A 22,116-nucleotide genomic window follows, 5' to 3' on the forward strand; every position below is an offset into this window, starting at 1 on the left:
TTTACCAAGCATGATGTCCTTCTCCAGGGACTGGTCCCTCCTGATAATATGTCCAAAGGACATAAGACCAAGTCTCATCATCTTCGCTTCTAAGGAGCCTTGTGGCTGTACTTCTTTCAAGACAGATTTGTTGGTTCTTCTGGCAGTCTGTGATATAGTCAGTATTCTTTGCCAACACCATAATTCAAAGGCATTAATTCTTCTTCAGTCTTCCTTATTCACTGCCCAGCTTTCGCATGCATATGAGGTGACTGAAAACACTATGGCTTGGGTCAGGCATACCTTAGTCTTCAAGGTGACATCTTAGCTTTTCAACACTTTAAAGAGGTCTTTTGCAGCAGATTTGCCCGATGCAATGCATTGTTTTGTTTTCTTGAGTGCTGCTTCCATGGGTGTTGATTATCGACCCAAGTAAAATGAAATCCTTGACAAGCCATCTAATTGTGGTTTTGATGGTGCAGTGGTTAAGAGCTCAGCTGCTATCCAAAAGATTGGCAGTTTGAATCTACCAGCAGCTCCTTGAAAACCCTATGGGGCAGTTCCACTCTGTCCTGTAGAGTCACTATGAGTCAGAATTAACTCAACGGTAACGAGTTTGGTTTTTCTGAATGACTGACAGAGGAGCCTTGATGGCGTAATGGTTAAGCACTCAACTGCTAACCAAAAGGTTGGCGGTTCAAATCTACCACTTGCTTTGTGGGAGAGACAACCTATCAATCTGCTCCCATAAAGATTACAGCCTAGGAAACCCTATGGGGCCGTTCTACTCTGTCACCTTGACTCACTATGAGTTAGAATCAACTCGATGGCACACAATGACTAATGACATGAGCATCTTTTTTTGATTGGGTTGTTTGTCTTTTGTTGTTAAGTTGTAGGAGTTCTTTATATATTCTGAATAGTAAACCTTTATCCAAAAAAAAACAAAACCCCATTGCTGTTGAGTCAATTCCAACTCTTAACAACCCTATAGGACAGAGTAGAACTGCCCATAGGGTTTCTAGGGAACAGCTGGTGGATTCGAACTGCTGACCTCTTGGTTAGGAGCTGAGCTCTTAACTACTGTGCCACCAAGGCTCCATCGGATATACAAAATTTTCTCCCAATCTCCTCACTTTGTTGATAAAGTCTTTTGATGAAAAAAGTCTTTAACTTTGATGAACTCCCATTGATCTATTTTGACTCTTGTTGCTTGTGCTTTCAATGTCATATCTGAAAATCCATTGTTAGAGATCCCAAAGCATTATCCCTGTGTTGTCTACGAAGACTTTTATGTGTTTAGTTCTTATGTTTAGGTCTTTGATCCATTTTGAATTAGTTTTCTTATACAGTGTGAGGTATGGGTTCAGGCTCATTCTTTTGCATGTGCAAATCCAGTTGTCTCAGCACCACTATTAAAGACTATTCCTTCTTCATTGGATGGACTTAGCACGCTTATGGGAAATCAACTGACCTTGGATGTATGGGTTTATTTCTGGTCTCTCAATTTGATTCCATTGGTAATATATATATCATTATAATTATGCCTTAATTCTTCATGAAAAGTTAAAAGAGTAATTTAAATCTTAAATGAGAATGTGCCTACTGTTCAGAAATAAAAATTTAAAAGTAATTGCTACAGGTGTATGTATAAATACATATTCCCGGGCCCTGCCAAGGCCTAACTATCCTAATACGGTGGGCCTGGGGATGAGCTCAGGAATCTACTTTTTTAAACAAGCATCCTCCCAAAAGATAAGGCAGCCTGGAACCTCACTTTGAGGGACACCAGATGTGCTCTCATGTCAGTCAGCCCCGGGCGTAGGCGGCCTCCGGCCGTGAGGGGGCGCTGTGCCGGCGGCGCCGGGGGCGGGCCGGGGGCGGAGCGCGGGGTAGTCGGCGGCTCTGGGCTCCGGGCCCTGCACCTGTGACTCCCGGCTGCGCCGCGGCCGCGCTTGCCCTGTGCCCGCAGCCCCATGGCCCCGTCCCGGCTGCAGCTCGGCCTCCGCGCCGCCTACTCCGGGATTAGCTCCGTGGCCGGCTTCTCCATCTTCCTCGTCTGGACGGTCGTCTACCGACAGCCGGGGACCGCGGCCATGGGGGGACTCGCAGGTACCCACCGGGGGCGCGCGAGGGGCGCTCAGTCCGGTCTCCCGGCCGGGGACCGGCGCGCGGCTGCCGGGGGGGCGCTGCCTGCTGCTCTGGGAGGTGCTTCTCCGGGGAGCGGGTGGGGTGTTTACCTAGAACGTCGTGGGCAGCTCAGGCCCCGCCTGCCAGGGCTCCCGGGCATTCCCCCGGCGTCTCTGGGACCCGGGCGCGTTCCCGGGGCTCAGACGTCCATTTGCACAAACCTGCAGCACAGTCCACCGCCTCAGCCCCCTCCTTTGCACGCAGCCACCGGGGTTATCTCGTCTCTGCACCCTTTCTGTCTGCCCCCTCTGCCCAGTTCCCCCATTACGGCGTCCTCTCTGCGCACCCGGTTCTCTCGCGGTCCCCTTACATGGCTAGGTGTGAAGACCCCCACACACGCGCGCGTGCGCACACACACACGCACTCACACACACGCACTCACACTCTCTCTTTCTCTCTCTCTGAGTCTCTCCTCTCTGTTCTCCGGAATCCCCGCCCCTTCCCCTGAGGCTGGGTGAGCAGAGAAAGGGGATAAATGGGGAAGGGAGCAGCATCAAGAGGGTGGGCTGGGAGTTCCTCTGGAAGCCAGTATGCCTCCTTCAAGTGGGCACCCGCCAGCCCCAACAGAGCCCACAGCGCAGACCAAGAGGACTGCATTAGGGATTAGATGGAAACTGGAATCCTCCTTGGAACCCACGTTGGGGCTTCTTTGCCACCCCTCTGCTGTGGCTCCTCGGCTGGGTCTGCTAAACCCTGCTGACAACACATTATGTACCTTAAGGAGGGAAGGGGTGGGGAGACAGGTGCTAGAGTGAGTACAGAAGTATGCTGATGGAGGGCCAGTGCTCACCATTGCTCCGGACTTGTGAACGTCTTTGGGCAAGCCATTTCACCTTTCTGCTGTAGAATTGGTGTGAAGACAACAAAATTTTTTTCCTTGCTAACATTGTTTGTTTTCGGTGCTTTCTATGTGCCAGGCAATGTTTAAGCAATTCGTTTTCATTATCTCATTTAATCCTTACATTCACACTATGAAATAGGCATTATTGTCATGCCCATTTTATAGATGAGGAAACTGTGACTTAGAGTAAATAAATAACTGGACTGGGGTTACACAGCTACGTGAAATAATATGTGTGGTAAAAGCACTTTGGGGGAAAAATGCACATAAGGATAATACTTTTACATATGATGATCTTATTCCATTATTAACATCATCTGCCAGAAGGACCCAAAATGGACTAACTAAAAATAACTGGATTTACTCATTGCCACCAAACTTACTGAGCTCCATCTATGGGCGGAGAAAGTGAGAGAGGGGGTTTCTGCCTTATAAGAGGGGCATGCATGGCCAAAGCCTAAGCAAAGCACTGGGGGTCACCAAGGAAGGCTAGGTGGTCACTCCGGCTGGAACATTCCTGTGCCCGCCTAGATGTCACACCACCTGTGGGCTCCTTTCCTTCTTGGGGCAGCAGCCCATCTCTGCTCAGTTACCTGCAGACCCCTGCTCCTTTTCCCTCTGCACCCCCACCACCCACCAGGTTCTTCAAGCTTCACTTCTCCTTGAACCTCTTTTTCTGTTTCCTATTGGCTCTGCTGCCTTCTCCTTTGGAAAGAGACACGTGTGGCCTTGCCCCTTGTGGTTGCAGGTGATGGTTGGGGGTGAGGAGGGAGGGCCGACTCTGGGATCAGAGTTGGGTGTGTTGGAGTCTGGTCTGGTGGAGGTGGAAGTGAGCCCTCCTTAGCCATGTGACCTTGGGCACGTCACTGGTCACTGGGCCTCAGTTTCCTCATCCATAAGGAGTGGGAGGTGCTTCCACGGAAAGATGATCTCTAAGACTCCACTCCAGGTCTGAAATTTTGCAATTCTGGTGTCTACTCTCTGAATCTTTCCAGCTGTCTGTTAGAGGGCCATGGAAAAGGCCCTCTGACTTTGTCCCCTGGGGTTTCCCTCTGACCCAAACTCTGCCCTCTCTCTCTCTGGGGCTTCCCTTGGCCTCTGTGGCTGGCCAGCTGTGGAGTCGCCTGCAGGGAGAGGTGTGAGGGCAGCCACCACCTGGGGCCCCAGCACCTTCCCAGAAGTGCTGACCCTTGACAACCAGGAGGTGGCCACAGAAGAGCCAGAGCTGCTTGGGGCAGGTAGGGGATGTTGCCGGGCCAGGGCCACGTGGCACACACCCTCCCCTCCATGAGAGGGTCTGTAGCCGGTCAGCCTTCCTCTTTTGGGGGTGAAGTGTCAGCGGTTTTGCTGACTTGTGAGCACCCACTTCTGACTTGGCGTTTTTTCAGCCCAGAAACTGCTGAGTCACTGGAGGACAGCCTCCAAATTCACCATTCTCCCATGTGTGGGGCCAGGCAGGGTTTGGTTGGGGGAGCTGGTTTCTGGCAGTGTCAGCCGTGGAGCCCCTGGGTCTGGTGGGAAGATTGTTCATGGGTTAGGACTCCCTCTCCTACCCTGGTGGGTATGTGGGAAGAAACAGCTTTGAGGAAATATGGAGACAGAAGAAAGAGCGGGTTTTTCTGGAGAGGCATGAATTGGACCCCCTGCTCTGGCTTTGCCGTGGGAACCATAGAGGAAGGGCACATAGACTCTTGCTGTAGGTCTCATGGGCCAAGGAAAGAGAAGGCTAGAGCAGTTGCGCCAGGAGTGTAAATGGCTCTGTGTTTGAGCAAGAGGCACATAGAGGCTTTGGGCCTCGCCTTCCCCTGGGGCGGGGAGGGGGGGTGGTGGTGGTGGTGGGGTGAGGTAGGGCGGGGTGGGGGGTAGGGCTGGGGTGCAAGAACCTAGTGTCCCGCTGGTCTGCATTTACCCTGTGAGCTCCTCGTGGCCTCCCCTGTCTCCCTACCTCCAGCCGAGCTGCTGGGGATACTTTCACTGACTGACCCAGTGCCCTAGCTTGTCGGCTTACAGTTAGCTTGTCAGCTGGGAGCCCAGAGACAGGGCCCGCCCTGCTCCTCAGAGCAGGCATTGTGGGGGCGGGGGGAATGTTGAGGAGTGAGGTCTGCCCTGGGCATGCAGCCGATGGGCCAGGGCCTGGCCATTCTGCCCTGAATTGTGCAGCTCAGTGAAGGGTGGGGAGGGGACCAGTAAGGAACCCCTGCCCTCTTCATTGAGCACCTTGGGTGGAGTTGGTGGGGGAGGTTGCTCTTCCCAAGGAAAGTGATGAGAGCCAGGATGGGTGGCAGTGGGCCTGCTTCCAGACTTGGCCTTGTTTGTCTGGAGGTGAGGGATAGGTTAATGCCATCTTCCTTTTCTTCTGCTCTCAGTCCTTTTTGGTAGATGTGTGCGAGTGGGTCTGTGGGTGGGTGGTTTGGGAGCGTCGCTGGAGCACGGCCAGTAGACTAAAAGATGGCATGTTCACTGGCCCTTATTTCAGCAGTTTCCAACCCAGAAATGCTGAGTCATAGAGGAATTGCTCTGACCTCCTTCTTTTTCTCCCACACTGGCTTGCAGAAGCTTCAGGTAGGAAAGGATCATAGAGCTCATCTGATCCACCCAGGCAGAGGGTGTGCAGGCCTATCCCAGACAGGTGTCCATCTGACTATTCCTGGAACGTGCCTAGTGGCAGTAAGCCTTCTTCCTAGGGCCCTTTGAGAAATCAAACAGCTTCCTCAGATAAAAACTTAGGGTGCATGGAATGGAAAGACTTTTGGGAAAGGCGGCCAACATGAAATCCAGATTATTTAAGGTTGAAGTTGAAGCTGTGGAATTCTTACTCTGTCCTCCTCTGCTCACTCCAGTTTCCTGCCTAGGTAGGGACGGAGAGATGCTTGTCCAGCCTCACCCTGTCCTTGGGTAGAAAAACCCAAGTCTGAGGCCCCCAGCCCCTGAAGAATGTTAGAGGTGGGCAGGGGCAGAACCTGGGGAGTGTGGGTGACACAGGGTGAGGAGGGCAAGCAATGGGAGCTGGTGGGCCTCTGCTCTCTCAGGGAGGGAACCCTGGTTCCCTGAGCACCCGGGCTGGCAGAAATCCTTAGGCTTACCATTTATAGATGTGCAAACACCAGGGTTCTGGGAGGTGGTGAGCAGCCCAGCAGCACCAGGCCCAGGCTTCCTGGCTTACAGCCTCATGGTTTTCTCTCCCTCACCAGGCCATCTGAACTGTGACTGCATCTGAGCTGATAACCAGAGCATAGCTCCACGATGATACTCCTCCCACCTTTTATTTCAACTGGAAAAAAAAAAAAAGGATTATTTCACGCATGTGAAAAAGGATAGACGATTTAACAAACACTCTTACACTCACGACGCAGCCTAAGAAATAAAATATCATTGATTCCGTCAAAGCATCTTCCACCCCCACTTCCCTATCAACTTCCCTTCTTCCTCTCCCTTGCCCGAGATAACCACTCTCCCCAGCCCGATGCTTATCCTACCCGTGCACATTTTGGACACTGTGTAGGAAACACAGGAGTGTATGCAACTCCCTCTTTGAAAGGTCTGCTGACTCCTGGGGTCCCCACCCCATGTGGCCCACAGCCTACAGGCCAGCAGGCTGAGAGCCTGCGCTGGCTTTACCGCTCTCCTCATTCCCTCCTTGCTGGGGACCAATGGAATTGATACTTGTTCCACCCTTTGGGTTGTGCCAGCAGGCACCGCCTGGCACAGAGGGCACTCATTGTATTGGCTGAGTGGCAGCTGGCATCCTAAAGGAGATGTCATCCTGGAGGGCAGGCCCGGGAAGGGCTGGGGGAGTCTGGCCTGCCCTTCACCAAAAACTGGAGGGAATGGCATGAGGTCTGGCCAAGAGCGAGAAGGAGGCCACTTGGGTCTTGGGTGGCCCTGGGGTCCTCAGGGCTGGCCATGTGTCAAGGCTGGGCCTGTTTGTCCTGCAAGAACAATGAGGGTGTTTGAGAAGAGCCCTGCTGCTGGACAGCTTGGCCACAGGCCTTGAGAGAGTCACCTGTGAGGTTCTGGCCCCTGAGGGGCGTCCAGGGTGGGAGGACTGCTTCCCCACATCTACGGCCCTCAGGGTAAGCAGTGAGGAGTCCCTGCAAAGCAGGCTAGACTGCAGCAGTTCTCAGACTTTGTAGTTTCAGAACCCCTGTACGCTCTTGAAAAACAGTGAAACTCCATAGACATTTTGCTTATATGGGTTTTATTGATATGTGCAGTATTAGATATTAAAACTGAGAACATTCTTAAACATTTTGAAGTACTTAAAAATAATGTATTAACATAGGTAACATTCTTGTGACAAGTATTTGTACTTTACAAGACACAAAAATTAGGGAGAAGAGTGACATGGTTGAATGCATCTGCAAAGTTCTTTAATGTCTGGCTTAGCAGAAGGCGGCTAGATTCTCTTATCTGCATCTGCATTCAAGCTGTGAGATCACGTGTGGTGTGGCCTGCAGAAAACTCCATCGTGCAGTCATGAGAGTGACAAAGGCCAGTATGATGTTAGCACAGTGAGACCTGTGAGAGCTGGAACTCCACAGGACTGCCTTGTTTCTCCGGGTCTTGGAAGTTTTCTGCCTTTGACAGGGTGCAGTCTTACCACTCTTCTATTGCTCCTTTTAGTGGGAAATATTTGAGTTTTCCTTCTCTAACAGGTTTCTGCCTTACCTGGGTTCTGGCTTTCCCAGGTGTCCTGTATTATAAGCCAGGCCTAGTACATACCCCCACCTTGTGTCCTGGTCACTGAGCTGAAGGTGGGGTTGAGGAGGGGCTGTTCGGAGAACAGGGGACCTGCAGCCCGGAGTGGATGGCAAGGGTCCCCACTGACTGAGCCTGTCCCCACAGGTGTGCTGGCGCTCTGGGTCCTGGTGACGCACGTGATGTACATGCAAGATTACTGGAGGACCTGGCTCAAGGGGCTGCGGGGCTTCTTCTTTGTGGGCGTCCTCTTCTCAGTCGTCTCCATCGCCGCCTTCTGCACCTTCCTTGTGCTGGCCATCACCCGACACCAGAGTGAGGGCCGTTCCAGGGTGGGGTTGGGAGGGCCAGCTGGCCGGGAGGGAGCAACTCAGGAGTAAACCAAAAACCAAACCCACAGCAACCTAATAGGACAGAGGAGAACTGCCCCCTGGGCTGTAAGTCTTTATGGAAGCAGGCTGCCACATCTTTCTCCCCAGGGCGGCTGGTGAGTTCAAACCTCCAACCTTTCAGTTAGCAGCCGAGTGCTTAACGACTGTGCCACCAGGACTCTGTGACTTAGGAGTAGACCCTAGGATTTCTGGGTTCCACAGCTTTCCTTCCAGGGACTGAGCAGATCACTTACCTGCTCATGGTTTAAAAAAAAAAAAAAAAAAGAGTACCCACCACCTAGGGTTGGGAGGATTCAGTGAAATGCATGTGATGTGTTTAGCATAGTGAGTGGCACATGTAAGCAGGGCTCTGAACCGGGTTCGGTTGGTTTAAACCTCTGCTGCGAATTTGCATTTCCACCCCAGATATACTGAATCAGAATCGACAGTTTAACAAGAACCCCAGGTGATTCTTATGGATAATAAAATTTGAGAACCACTGCTCTACCAGTGGTTTTCAGAACTGGTCCCTAACCAGCAGCATTAGCATCACCTGGGAATTGTTAGAAATGCAGATTTTCTGCACGGATTCAAACCGGAAGAACCCCGTTCAAAGCCCAGCATGTAAGCACCCATAAATAAATGATGGTACCATTTAGTCTTTCTGCCCAGCTCTGGAGTGGGCGCGCCCTCTGGTGGCTGTATCCGGGAAGCAGCCAAAGGCTCCTCTCCCTGCCCTTAGGGAGTCTAATGCTAAAACAGGCTGGAAGTAACCTCGGTTAAATGTTGCAAAAGCAAGTGTATATGATACAGACCTGTGATTGGCCAGCCCTGACCTTTCCCGATCCCAACCTATAGGATTGGTTCAGCTAAGCAGTGCTGCAGGGATGTTGCGTGACCCTGGGCTTGTGGCCTGGTAAGGCCCTCTTGAGTCAAGGTCTGGGCTCTTCTCCCCCCCCCCACCCCCCTACAGGCCTCACAGACCCCAACAGCTACTACCTCTCCTGCATCTGGAGCTTCATTTCCTTCAAGTGGGCCTTCCTGCTCAGCCTCTATGCGCACCGCTACCGGGCTGACTTCGCCGACATCAGCATCCTCAGCGATTTCTGACCCAGGGTTGAGGTCTCTGCACCCTGGGGATCCTCAGGACCTGGACTCAGCCTCTGAGACATTGGGCGGGCCTGCCCTATGCCCTGGGCACCCCAGAACTGGGGCAGAACATACACAGCAGGAGGACTATGGCCCCCCGGAAGCTGCCCTGCCCCCTTTGGGGGAGACCCAGGTGTGGTAGAAAGGGGTTCCTGCTATGTTGCCCCTCATCAGCATGGCTGGAAGGCAGCTTTCGACCTTTTCAAATGGGTCTATTTTCTTAGCATTCGGTGAGGAATCTTTGCAGGCAGGGCTAGGGCCTTGATCTCTGCCTGGTTGCAGGGGCAGGTAGTTTGGTCCTTGCTGCCCCAGGCACTCTCCCTGAGGCTGGGGTGACAGCCGGGGCAGGGCAGGTCAAGTATACCGTCCACCCCAGCACCCCCATTCTGTTGTCCCCCAAGGGTCAGATAGGTTAACTAAGGAGCCCAAGGGTGGCGACTCTTGATTCTTTCCCCAAGGCTTGGGGGGCCGAGTGGAGAGGTGAGTCCCTCCTCCTTCCCTGTTCCACTCAGAGCTGGTCTCCATGAGTGTGCTAGAGCTAGGCAGTCATCTGTGGCTAGCCTCTCTCACACACCCCTTCACGCCCCAGAGCAGGACTCAACAAGGACAGGTTAAGGGTCAGGAATATGCTTCTGCCTCCAGGACTTTGAGGGAGGGGCAGCACGGTACAGGCTGGAAAGAGCCCCCAAGCCTGTGCCCAGGCACCTCCAACCCTGGGTTTCCACCCTGCCTTCTCACACCTGCCCCGACCACCCCGGCCATGACACCTTCTCTGCCTCCCAACCCCTGCTCACTGCCTCCCCTCCCCTAGAGCTCTCATCTTTTTTTAGTCTCCCTTCTGAAGGACAAAATCTGCTTCTCAGCCCCCACGCTGGCCCAAGGGCTCACCTAAGTTGGGAGGGAAGGGGCTATTAAATCTTTTTCTGTTAGGTTGCCATTTTGCACGGTCTACCCCTTTTCCCCGATGTGTCCTACCCCCAGCTCTTTGCCTTATCTGTGTCACTGTCACTTTAGCAGAAATACAGCTGCCATTTGTATCAGCCAGCCTCTGGTTGTTTCTTGTCATGTGGGAATTGGTGGGGGGGGGGGTCTGTGGGAGGTTGGTGGGGAAGGGAGTTCCATAGTTGTCTGATAAGTGGCTTCCCTAGCCCAGACTGTGCCTTGGAGGGCAAGGGAGGGGGTCAGTGTCTCAAGCTGGAGGCCCTTCTGGCGTGGGGGAACGTACCAGCCCAGTCTCTCCTCCTGGCTGTCAGCATAACCCCAGCCCCTGCAAGGATGAGAACACCCAGGGCCATAGCCACCCCTGTGGGATTTAGTCCCTCACCCTGAGGGGCCAGGGCAGATGGGAAGCGGACAAGCGCTAGACTACCTCTTCCCTTCACACTCTCCCAGGCCACGGGTGCTTGGGGCCAGGTCTGAGGTAATAAGGCTGGAAAAGCTTGGCAACTCAGAACCATAAAGGCGAGGGCTGGCAGCCCAGGGCTTTCCTCTTTGCTTATACTGGGTGAGCTTGTCTGGGCCTGCTGCCTTGCCCATTCTCTTCTAGGCTCAGTATATGCTTAAAAAGTCATGGCACATTAGAACAGGAAGGAACCATAAACAATGTCTATTTCTGGAGCCTTTTACTGATAAACAGAGGCCCCAGGAGATGATGTGATTTACCTGAGCTCCCAGCTGGGACTTAAACCCAGGAATGTCTGATTCACAGCTCTTTGGGAATGCTGTAGTGAGCTAGGTCTGAGCATCTGTGCCCCCCTCCCCAGTAAATACACCTAGGCTGGGCCCTCTGTGCCAGCCCCGTCTATGCTTAGCCCAGAGCTGCCTCCTCTCCGTTACCCTGAGTGGGGGCAGGGGCAGCTAGAGTGCTTTCAGAACAGAGTCTTGCTGCAGGGCGGCTGCCCAGAAAGGGTGAGAACTAGAGAGGGGACTGCAGCCCAGCCCAGCCCAGCCTGTGCCTTCTCGGTACCGACCAGCGGCACGCTATATACAGCCGGGTGCCCGTGTGCATACCAACTCCATTCCTGGGGGCTTGTCACTTGCACTTTTAAAGCAAATAAAACATTTATTGTTCAAATTTTTTTCCGTTTTTAAATTTTTTTTTTTTTTTTATAAAAACATGCACACAAACGGTATGGTGGGCCTGGGAAACATACACACATGCATGCTCACACGCATACACACGCACACGCGCACACGAGCACGCACACACACACACACACAAATACTTTCCTTCTTGGCCCCAGTCCTGAACCCCAGAAGCCTTGAAGACTTTGCCAGGGCAGCCTCCCCTTCTCCACGTCTTGCATCCACTCTTCTCACCCCATTCCCCCTCAGCCAAGCTGGTCCTATGTGGGGCAGGAGTCAGAGTGGGGTGGGGAGACCCCATAAACAGAGAAGGTTCATGGTGGGAGGGCAGTGCCCGAGGGGCTGTGTTGGGCCCCCAGGGGGAGACGAGGGTTTGGCACCATTGGATCGGGAAGCACAGAACTCCAAGAGCACCTGTCCGCTCCACCAGGGCACTGAAGTGGTCAACGTAGGGTGGCCTCTGGCAGGACCGGATGGGAAGCTTGCCGGTGACTGCTCTCAGAGGGAGCTTCGTCTCAGTGCCCAGCGGTGGAGAGTAGAAGCTTCCAGAGTCATTTGAGGAAGCAGGCAAGAGGAGGGACTCCCCTTGCAGAAAGGGATATGGGACCCTTGGCTTCATCCCCCTCCCCTCCTAGGGACCTCTCCCTCTGGCCCCTCCTAGGAAGGGCCGCCCTGGCTGAGGCCAAGTTCACATTTCTGTGTGGGGCCTGGGGCTGTGTGCAAAGTCCTGGGTCTGTGGAGCCAAGAATAGTGGTTAAGGGTGGGCCCCATGAAGCCAGTCCTCTACGCGTCCTGAGGAACGGGGGCCACAGCCAGGGGCCCAGACCCAAGGGGCAGAATCTGTTCTGGGGAGTGTCCTGTGGGGCCTGAATGGCTGCCCAGCCTGCCCTCTCAGGTTCTGTTTGGTCCCCACCTCAAGGCCCAGGGGCCTTCTTGGGCTCCCTGGGGTGATGGCAAGACAGGCTGTTTTCTGGCCCCGACCACCCACCAACAGGTCTCTGAAGACCTGGGGTGCAGGTATTGTTGCCAGAGGTTAGAAAGAACCAGGTCCACAGGGCAAGAGTGGGTGGGCAGATCCGTTCTGAAGCCTCAGAGATTCATAGGTTCTTCCTCCTCCACCAGCTTCTCTGAGGGCCTGTGAAGGGACAGGGTGGAGGCTTCAGCTGAGCTTCCCTCCCAGCCCTGGCCAAGAAGTCCAAAAAGGCTGAGGGGCACGGGCTGGGGAGAAGCCAGGCGTGGAGAAGCTGTCGCGCAGGGTCAGACATTACCTCTCTTCAGCCAGGATGCCCACAGAGAGCGATGCCAGCGCGGCCACTGCTTCCACTTCTTCTGGGTCGGCCCCTGGCACCCTGGGCACCCAGACATCTGGACAGGAGGCCAGGCGCTGCATGCAGCCCCAGTATTTACCTGGGGCAAGAAGTCAGGTCAGAAAGGGTGGGGGAGACAAGCCCCTCCATCCTGCCGCACCCGCACCCTAGACCTGACACGGGCTGGAGTCTCAGGCTGGGGCCTGAGGGTGGTGCTTGTGACCCACTTGCCCTTTCTCCCCCCTTAACACAACACCCACCCCCGACATGGCCCCCACAGCCCTGACAGGCGAGCAGAGCTGGTCCAGCACAGCCACAAGGGGGGCCTTGTGGGTGCCCAAGTCATTCTTCTCCCCGCTTTGGCTGAGAGGCCACCGCAGACCATCCCCCATAAGTGTGCGGTTCCTAAGGGCACCGTGGGCCCATCTTTTGGTGGGTCTGGGTCTGGGTCCTCACAGATCCCCGAGCCCTGTCCTCCTGGAGCATGAGGTCCCAGAAGAGCCCTCACATGCAGGCCCCCATGCTCAGCCCAGCACACGGGAAAGGAGAGAGTGGGATGCAGAACGAACACAGCATAGCCTTCGGCAAGCTGCCTACCCTCCCTGGGCTTCCACTTCCCCATCCACACCATGGGAATAATAATCCTGTCTGCAATAGTGAAAATAATGTATATAGGACACGCCTGCCACAGGACCTGGCACAGTGGAAGGGCTCCGTGAAAGTATCAGCATGTCTTCATTGTGCATGCTCCCTACTGAGCCCCTGCTGTGTGGAATCTATTTCAGTCATTTGGGTATCCCCAGCAGAAGCGTGGGCCTTCACACAAAGTGCACGATAGATACTGAGTTGAGGTTGAAAATGTAAAGTGCTTTCTCAAGGCGGGTGTCATCCTAAGACCCAGCCCCAAAGCAGGCAGAGCCCTCAGGACCCCTGTGGCCAGGACTAAAGGCAGAGGTGGGAGCCAGGCCTCTTGGCAAACGAGGCCTAAGAGTAGCTGTTGGCCTGGCCCTGGCTTAGGGCTGTGGCCACAGAGGTGGGGGCAGGTCCTTGCCTCTAGGAGGCCCCTGCTGGGTCCATCTGGAGGGCCAGAGGGCCTCTGCTCATAGGGGGCTCCCCCACCATTACTGTTGGGGGTAGTGCATAGGAATTGCACTCCAGATCAGCAGCAGAGCCCCTGGCTGGCCAGTGTTGAAGGCCCTGGGACCCTGGTCACCGGGAGCAGTGGAGCCCTGAGGCTTTCCCAGGTCTGGGTGAGGGTAGCTGCCCTTTTCTCGGCTCAGGGTCCTCTCCACACTCACTGTGAACCCGGATCACAGCTTCCAGGGAGCGAATGGCATTGAGGTTGGGTTTCTGTTTCCAGCCTTCTTCAGAGAGGGGATCCACCTACAGAAAAGAGTACATCAGCCACCTGTCTCTTGGAGGCCCAAAGACCCAGCCCTCTCCCACCCCAAGGACCCTAGGTCAGGAGACACTGGCCAGGGGCCTGACCTGGGGTAGCAGTGTCCACTCTGCCTACCCCAACTATGTCTACCAGGCAGGTGCCCCACCTGCCTGCTCCCTGGGGCACTGGCTGGGAAAGCCTGGCCCACCTGCCCCACAGATGCATGCATGGGAGGCAGGGGTGGCAGCTCACCTTGTTGCCCAGAAGAGCAGCCACACAGGCCTCGGAGGCATCACAGATGGCGGTGAGGTCATGGCCGCCCTCCAAGGCCAGCACCACTGCACCTCCTGCCAAGTTCATCAGCTGCTGCGTCATGTACCCGAAACCTAGATGGTTGTGGGGGGAGAAGTAGGAGGGACGGAGTGGAGGAGAGGCAGACCCATTCTCTCCCTCTGTTGTTTCTCTGCTTGCTTCCTCCCTTGTAAATAATGACTCAAGTACTTTCTCATTGAGCCCCATGCAAAACCTAGGAGTATGCCTCATTCAAAGGAGCCCTGGTGGCACAGTGGTTAGGCACTCAGCTGCTAATTAAAAGGTTGGTGATTCAAACCCACCCAGCTGTTCTGTGGGAGAAAGACCTGGCAATCTGCTCCTGTAAAGATTACAGCCTAGGAAACACTATGGGACAGTTCTGTTCTATCACGTGGGGTTGCTGAGTCAAAATCAACTTGACAGCACCCAACAACATGCCTCATTCAAGGTTCAGAGAACTTAAGGGACTTGTGCAAGGTCCCACAGCTAGTAAATGACAAGGCAAGGACTTGAACTGGGACAGCTCCTCCAGCCTGGGTTTCTGTCACTAAGCCACAGCATCTCCTCTCTCTGCCCTCCAGGCCTATGGCCCGGGGGACTGAATGGGCTCCCTCTGTTCTAAGAACACAGTTCCTTCCCGTGCTCCCTCTGGAGACGCTGCCAACCCAGCGTGGGACCAACACAATAGGGGGTAGGATTCTAGGGCTGAGCTTCCAGTCTGACATCTGATGGACTTAAGTCCCCAGGGGTCTGATGAGCTCGTCCTCTGTGGTGAGCTGATCGAGTCACAAGAAGGGTCCTGGGCTATGCTAGGCTAAGAGATCCCAGGAAATTCCAGGACCAGTGGCCATACCCGAGTCCTCACACGCCCGGACCTGGGCCGGCCACTGCTGCCTTCCCATTGAGAATTGGCAGTGCCTCCCACCCCAGCCCGGCCTCATTCCCTACCTCCCCTAGGCTAGCCCTCCTTACATTTGGCGGACACATGGTAGCCACCCAGTGGGGGTGGGTGACCCTCGGCAGCATCAAACCCAGCTGACACCAGGACCAGGTCTGGAGAGAACTCTCGGGCGATGGGCATCACGACTATCCTGTGAGGTTGCGAGAAGGGGGTGCTCACTGCACTGTCAGGGCTGCTGGGGAAGGGGTGTGGTCCTGCCCAGCACATACGTGGCCAGCCCTCTCCCACCAGCTTTTCTGTGGAGCACCCAGCTCCTAGGACTCCAAGACACCAACCCCCCCAGCAGGGTCCCTCTGGCCTCCTTGCCCTTGGCTGGCCAACCATGTATGTCCCTGGCACAGCCTGAGGACTCAGCCGCCCAGGGCACTTAACTAGCAAGAAGCAGAAAGGAGCCAAGGATGGACACAAGAGCAAAGGAGAATGTGTGTGTGTGTATGTGTGTGTGTGAGGGCGAGTGTATGTGTAAGTGTATACACATGCATGTCTGTGGGGTGCAGCAGGCGGGGCCACAGAGCAGGGACAGTCTCACAGCTGGATAAGCTAGGCTCTGGTCACTAAGCCTCTGGGACAAAATTCTCAGCACTTAGCTGCTGCTCACCTTGGACTGAGCTGACCATGCTCACCACTCACCAACTGAGAGCTGACCAGGGCAACTAGACCCTCTGAGGTCCTGGGCCACCTAGTTCCATTCTTTCATCCTCTCCCCTTGCCTGATCCTCATAGCTACCTCCCTCCAGCCCCAACGCAACCTTTGGGCATGCAGAAGCCAGGGACCCCAGCCTGGAGGTCCTACAGAATGGGCTCTTGTAGAGAATACCTCCAGAAAAGCATCAGAAGATCTATTTCCAGGATTCTTTTTTCCCAAATGGCATGCAGGACTCCAGAGTGAAATAGACATGAGGTTCCTGACCGAAGCCTAAAGCCCCTCTTCCAGATGATGGCTTTTTTAGGTAACTCCCCGAGGTAGACAGCATCTGCTCGCCCACTCTCTCCATCAGTTTAAGTTCCTCAGCTCCTGCTCAAAGCCCAACCCCTCCAGGCAGCCTTCTTTGACTAAATTTGACAGCTTTGCCTACTCAACTCTGCCCAGCTCCCAGAACTCAGTTCTACACTGGTTCTTGGTAATAAGTAACTTAATAAAACACCCTCTGACTTTTTCACTCTTGTGTGTATGTCCTGTCTTCCCATCAGGACTGTTGACCCCTATTGGCCAGTAACTACACCTTCCCCCCCACCCCCACCCCCCCACCTGGGCGGGCCTAGAGTCTAGTCATTAGTTTGGGACAGGCCAACAAGCCAATTGGTCACCTCCAACCTGGTGCTGTTGGGAGAGGGGCAGGAAAGGGAGGCCTGACTGGGTCTGGCCACCTCTGGGCCCCAGAGCATATACCTGAAGGCAGCCAGGTACTCAGGGTCCCCCATGGGGGGGTCCAGACCTCCGGCCCAGGCCACATTGACATTGAAGCCTTCACCGCTGCCAGCCCCCACCTAAAAACAAGAAGCAAGAGAGATATGAAGAGAGCAGATGCCAGAAGAGGAATCCCAAGATGTTAGCACTGCAAGACCAGCTCGTCCAGCCTCTTCACCTTCCAGATGGGGAACCTGAAAGTCAGACTATACAGTCTGCCCAGGATCACATAGCTAGTCATGACAGAGGCCAAGTTAGCACCAGAGGGGAGAGTCAACGGGGCTGGGAGATGCAGACCCGCCACAGAGCTACCTCATCCGCAGCCCCACTGCCTGGAAAGAAGTTGCCGTCATCATGGCGATGCAGAGAGATGTAGAGCACACTGGGGTCCTGGTAGAAAGTCTGCTGGGTGCCGTTGCCATGATGAACGTCCTGTGCGGAGAGATGGGTGGTGGATAAGAGAAGGTCCAAAAGCAGTGAGATGGCGGCTGGGACAGGTTGGAAAGGTTTCAAGGCTGGTAACAATTCTGAGGGTCAACCCTAGTGGAACAGCCCTGCACTCAGTCACTCCTAGGACCACCTATGGGCTCCAGTGTGGAAAGTTTCTCCACTGATCTCAACTTCTGCTTAGAAATGCCCCCATTCACAACTGTCAACACAGAAGTGATATGGCTTATGGTTAAATGCATGTACTCTAGAGCTAACCTGTCAAGTTCAAATCCCTGTCTCACATCTCCTAGGTATGTGACTGTGTACAAATTAATCTCTCTGTGCTCAGCTTTCTTATCTGAAAACAGGTTATGGTCAGGATTATATAGTCAGGATTAAATATATGTAAAACCATTAGCATCTAGATGCTATTAGTGGTATATCGATGTTAACTGCTACTACTGTTAGCATCACTACCTGTAGGGGAAGTTCAGGACTTACTAAGTCTGCTGAAAGAAGCAATAGAGGCCAAAAGACAATGCAAATGATCCTCCCATAAGCTCTGGGAGTTCCTTCACACATACTGTCTCCTCTGGGCCTCCCAACAGCCCTGTGAGGTGGGTACTATCTTCACTCCCATTTTCCACAGAAAAAACAGAGGCTCCAGGAGACTAATGCAGAACTAGGACCTAAGCCATGTCTTCTGACACCAGGCTCAGATCTCTTCCCACAGGACTTTCCACTCTGAGGGGCCTAGGAATCAGGACCTACCCAGTCCACAATGAGGATCTTGTTGGCCTTGCCCTGTTGTTGCAGCTGCCGGCAGGCTATGGCCACTGAGTTGAAGAAGCAGAAGCCCCTGAAAGGAGGAGAGAGAGGTCTTGCCAGGCCATTCCCTCCCCATGCCCTTACCTCTCCAGCCCCAGAAGGCTCAGGAGAATGTCCCGGTAGGAAGACCCCAGGGCCTGCCACCCACCCTGCTCTATCCAGGCCTGCGCTTGCCCCCGCCAGCCCTCTCCCAAGCCTTACATGGCTGTGGAACGGTCTGCATGGTGTCCTGGGGGCCGTACCACAGCAAAACCGTTCTGGAAATGGAAAGAACACGTGTCAAACAGCCAAACCTCTGACACACATTCGTGTGAGCCTGCCCCCACCCCCAGGTACCTCCTCTGAGAAGGAGCGACAGCTGCTGGCACATCTGACTGTGCCCAGGCAGGATCTGAAGCGCCCACTGCTCAGCCCTACTCTTCACATGCTTCTGTCTTCCCTTTCGGGCTGGACATGCACAAAACCAGCCATGGTGTACCAGACTGCTATCACTCAGCAATAACAACAGCTCCTGTTTATTAAGCAACAACCAAGTGCCTGACACCGTGCTAAGCACTTTTTAAACCCTGAGTTTCGTCTTCACAGTAGCTCCCTGAGATAAACATGATCTAATCCTCACAGCATTTCCATGAGGTACAGTACACATTATCATGATCCAATCTACAGGTGAGGGAAAATCTAAAGCTTTGGGGGGTTCAGCGACTTGTTGAAAGTCTCCTGGTTGTAAGTGGTGGAGCTAGGATTTTAAAACCAGGACTGTGTTGTTTTTCTTTTTCTCAAATAGTTTTTGTTGTTGTTGTTGAAGATATACATAGCAGAACATACACCAATTCAACAATTTCTGCACGTATAGTTCAGTGACACTGATTACATTCTTCCAGTTGTACAACCATACCCTCTTTTTCCCACCTGTTCTTCCCCCATTAACATAATCTCACTGTGCCCTAAGCTTCCTACCTGACCTTTTGAGCTGCTGCCACAGCCGTGCTGTTCACTGCAAAGCTTCACTAAGGCGCTATGCCATTTAGGACACTCTGGCCACTAAGCTTCTAAACAATGGGACTTCTGACAGTGGACCTCAGAACAAGCCCCTGTAAGGTGCTCAGCCCCAGAGCAAAACGAACATGGGCACCAACCCAGTTTATGTAAATACAGTACTGGGAAGAACAAATTGACCTGTGCCTGAGGTCTAAAGAAGTTCTGCACTTGCCTTCAGTCCTGGATGATCATGACCCTGAATCTATTGGAGACCAAGGGTCCAGGCTCACAGAGGGTTGACTGCTCACCGAGAAACATGAGCCTAGGGTTCAAATCTCACCCTGGTCCCACAGCCCTTGATTTTCTTTCCAAAACTCTGGGTTATATCTAAGAGGAAAGAGGCAGCCTTGTCTGGGGTTTTGGGCCTGGACTTCCCCACTGCCTCATCCTGCTGCCTCCTCCATAGGTTGCCCACCTCCACCCCAACCTCCTACCTTTAGCTCACGGGAAGCCACTTTGAAGGCAAGGTCTGTGACGCTGCCTGCAGCCCAGCGGGCTGCATTAGAGGAATGCAGCTCATTCCAGATGGTGTCAGTGTCCACCTGTGGGGCCAGAGTCATAGCCTGCATCATCCAGGGCCTCCCACAGGTGCCAGGGCCCATGGGGCAGTGCCCACCCCACGGCCAGGACCCCAGGGGCAGGGAGCTGGGCAGACAGAGCTGCCTCCCCAGTGCCCCACCGCCCCAAGGCAAGGCCTCCTGTGTCCCCCAATCCCAGCATGGCTCCTTCCCAGCCTCAGTCCCAGCACCAGCCCGTATCTGGCCAGCACTCTGCCGGCAGCATCACGCCTGCCTCCCCACTCGGGGGAGGGGGCATGGCGTTACCTGGGCGGGACTTGGGGTTTGGGCCGGGAGGGGGTTTTAAGCCCCAGCTGACTCTGCTCAGGCCCTGCGGGATGGTCGGAGCTGGCGGGGCCGTCTGCACCACTGTCTTCCACTCAGGGCCCCTAGCCCAGGCTGGGAGGCCCCCCAAACCCAGTCCCTGGGCCTCAAGGCTAGGGAGGGGCCGGGGGGCATGGTGGGGAGATGGGGAGGGCGAGGCGGACCAAGAGAGGCGAGGAAGGCAGAGAGAGTCGCAAGAGGCTGGAGAAAGAAGAGAGAGAGAGAAAGACAGAGAGGGAGAGGAGGGAGGAGAAAACAGAAGCAACAACAGTTGGAAAAATCAGAAAGTGGCAAGAAATGGGAAGTTGTGAATAGGGCACTGGCTGACTCCCAAACAGCCCTCCCACCAGCTATAGCTCCCATTTTTCCTTCAGAACCAGGCTCCATCCCGTGCCTCCATACCTTGCCAGGGATACCACTGTGGGACATTTTAGGCAAGGAGAGCACTGGCAGAGGAGGCAAGAAGCCCCCAAAACAGAGTGAGGAGCGAGGAAGCAAAGCTGGACAGTGAAATGCTGTGTTCCGGGGCAGGACACTGGAAACAACATCACAGCCCCACCCCAGCAGACCAAAGCTGAGGACAGCCCAGAGGCAGCCCCTAGTCAGCCTGGGAGGCCCCCTCCTGGGTAGACAAAGCCATCTGGGGGGGTGTGGTATGGCCAATGCCCAGATACAAGGTTCTTACAAAGGCAGATGATCCCAGGCCCCAATCTTGGCCCTGCTTTTAAGCCTCAAATTCACTCTCTCATTCAATATTTACAAACCACCTTTTAAGTGAGAGGCCCTGGGCTCCACACTCAGGAGACACTAATGGTCAAGGACACACTGTCCATAGGATCCCATACACCAGGAGGGATTCCGCCTAGCAGTAGACATTGTAGGAAACTTCCTGGCCCACCTAGTCTGCAGAACCCCAAGAACAAGAAGGCAGGGGCTGGGCCTGGAGAACTGAAGGGAGGAGCTCAGAGAGCCCTTGGCAATGCCCACTCAAGACCCCTGGGCACACTTACCCCAACCCCACCACAGGGCAGCATCACAAACATCCGCTGTGCCAGGAGTCCTGTGGGGAGAGGCCGAACGGCCATGTGAATGTGAGTCTGCTTAGCCTCTGGCCTGGCAGAAGCTGGAGGCCCTGATTAGAGGGCCTGGGTGGGAGTGTGAGGAGAAGGAAGAGGGTAGGGCGAGGAAGAGGGGCCTGAAGAGGAGATGGGGAGGTCAGGGGAGGCAAGAATGCTGGAGGGCTGGGACGAAAGTACAGGGGATGGAGGCAAGCCGGACACTGGCTGGACCTGGGGGAACACCAGGCAGCACCGGGTCCTACCTGCCAGCTTCCCGTTGTCCAGTTTGAGGCGGCTGAGTGGGTTGGTGCCGTAGAGGAGCACGTGCCTCTCAGAGTGGACTGACTGCAGCTCCTCCAGGGAGGCTTTCCGGCCCCGGAGACACTGAGGAGGGGAGTGAGGGCCCACAAGCTCCTAAGCCCCTGCTCACACCCTTCCCATCCATTACCACTGACCTCATGTGCCCTCTCACCTCACGCTGGCCCTGGAACCTCGACTCCTTCCCCTCCATCACTCTCCCCTCTGACTCTACACCCCCACCTATCCCCTCATCTCACGCTTGCCCTGGAGCCCCGACTCCTTCCCCTCCATCGCTCCCCTCTCTGACTCTGCAGCCCCACCCATCCCCTCACCTCCTGCTGGCCCTGGAGCCCCAACTCCTTCCCCTCCATCACTCTCCCCTCTGACGCTGCAGCCCCACCCATCCCCTCACCTCACACTGGCTCCTGAGTCCCCGCTCCTGCAGCCGGGACCAGATGCTCTGGATACGGCCAGCATGCTCCGGGTGCCTGCTGTTGTCTCCACAGGAGCACTGGTGCTTCAGCATTACTGAGTCATAGAACAGCCCTGCCGGGAGAGGGGCCGCAGCCCACCTGGCTGTTAGCCTTGGACAGAGTACCCGCCAGCACCTCCACAGCCAGCACTCCCCATGAAGTCAGCACGGTAGGCCCCCCTCGCACCGCACAGTCACGAGTACCCCATCTAACCCATCGCCCCAGCCACAGTCATTCCCACACACATGCACACCCCAGATGTTGACCCAGGGAGCCTCAGACAACCTCACGCACACACCAGCATAGCACCCCAGCACGGCGCTCGACAGGAGCCACAGAGCCACACCTTCCCGACACAATGACAGTCTGCAGTGTTGCCCGACACATCTAGGCTGCCCTCAAGTGCTCCTAACGAAACAGGGTGAGG

The 22,116-nt window shown here is 54.8% G+C and overlaps 2 protein-coding genes across 5 annotated transcripts in view; one reads left to right on the forward strand and one right to left on the reverse strand.

Moving 5' to 3' along the window:
* Positions 1 to 1,872: 1,872 nt before the first annotated feature.
* On the forward strand, positions 1,873 to 10,113 carry SLC48A1 (solute carrier family 48 member 1). The gene is made up of 3 exons (XM_049882934.1): positions 1,873 to 2,091; positions 7,856 to 8,023; positions 9,053 to 10,113. Exons 1-3 carry the CDS (start codon positions 1,956 to 1,958, stop codon positions 9,187 to 9,189), a joined length of 441 nt encoding a protein of 146 aa, XP_049738891.1. The 5' UTR covers positions 1,873 to 1,955; the 3' UTR covers positions 9,190 to 10,113.
* Positions 10,114 to 10,266: 153 nt separating this feature from the next.
* HDAC7 (histone deacetylase 7) overlaps positions 10,267 to 22,116 on the reverse strand; it is a 37,958-nt gene continuing 26,108 nt past the window's right edge. For all 4 annotated transcript variants that reach the window (XM_049882933.1, XM_049882930.1, XM_049882932.1 and 1 more), the window contains 13 exons: positions 21,629 to 21,762; positions 21,180 to 21,300; positions 20,869 to 20,918; positions 19,412 to 19,519; positions 18,141 to 18,196; positions 17,883 to 17,970; positions 16,995 to 17,114; positions 16,665 to 16,762; positions 15,286 to 15,404; positions 14,254 to 14,387; positions 13,919 to 14,003; positions 12,582 to 12,720; positions 10,267 to 12,448 (listed from right to left, as the gene is read on the reverse strand). In XM_049882933.1, the coding sequence (XP_049738890.1) occupies positions 12,403 to 12,448; positions 12,582 to 12,720; positions 13,919 to 14,003; positions 14,254 to 14,387; positions 15,286 to 15,404; positions 16,665 to 16,762; positions 16,995 to 17,114; positions 17,883 to 17,970; positions 18,141 to 18,196; positions 19,412 to 19,519; positions 20,869 to 20,918; positions 21,180 to 21,300; positions 21,629 to 21,762 (1,298 nt within the window). In that variant the 3' untranslated portion in view covers positions 10,267 to 12,402. The remainder of the gene's footprint in view (positions 12,449 to 12,581; positions 12,721 to 13,918; positions 14,004 to 14,253; positions 14,388 to 15,285; positions 15,405 to 16,664; positions 16,763 to 16,994; positions 17,115 to 17,882; positions 17,971 to 18,140; positions 18,197 to 19,411; positions 19,520 to 20,868; positions 20,919 to 21,179; positions 21,301 to 21,628; positions 21,763 to 22,116) is intronic.

The sequence above is a fragment of the Elephas maximus genome, chromosome 4 (assembly GCF_024166365.1).
Source record: "Elephas maximus indicus isolate mEleMax1 chromosome 4, mEleMax1 primary haplotype, whole genome shotgun sequence".
In the NCBI taxonomy this organism is placed as follows: Eukaryota; Metazoa; Chordata; class Mammalia; order Proboscidea; family Elephantidae; genus Elephas; species Elephas maximus.

Coding starts and splice junctions, on each gene's coding strand:
- SLC48A1 (XM_049882934.1), top strand. CDS start 1,956: ATGGCCCCGTCCCGGCTGCAGCTCGGCCTCCGCGCCGCCTACTCCGGG. Junction 2,092..7,855: donor GGCCATGGGGGGACTCGCAG/GTACCCACCGGG, acceptor CTGTCCCCACAG/GTGTGCTGGCGCTCTGGGTC. Junction 8,024..9,052: donor GGCCATCACCCGACACCAGA/GTGAGGGCCGTT, acceptor ACCCCCCTACAG/GCCTCACAGACCCCAACAGC.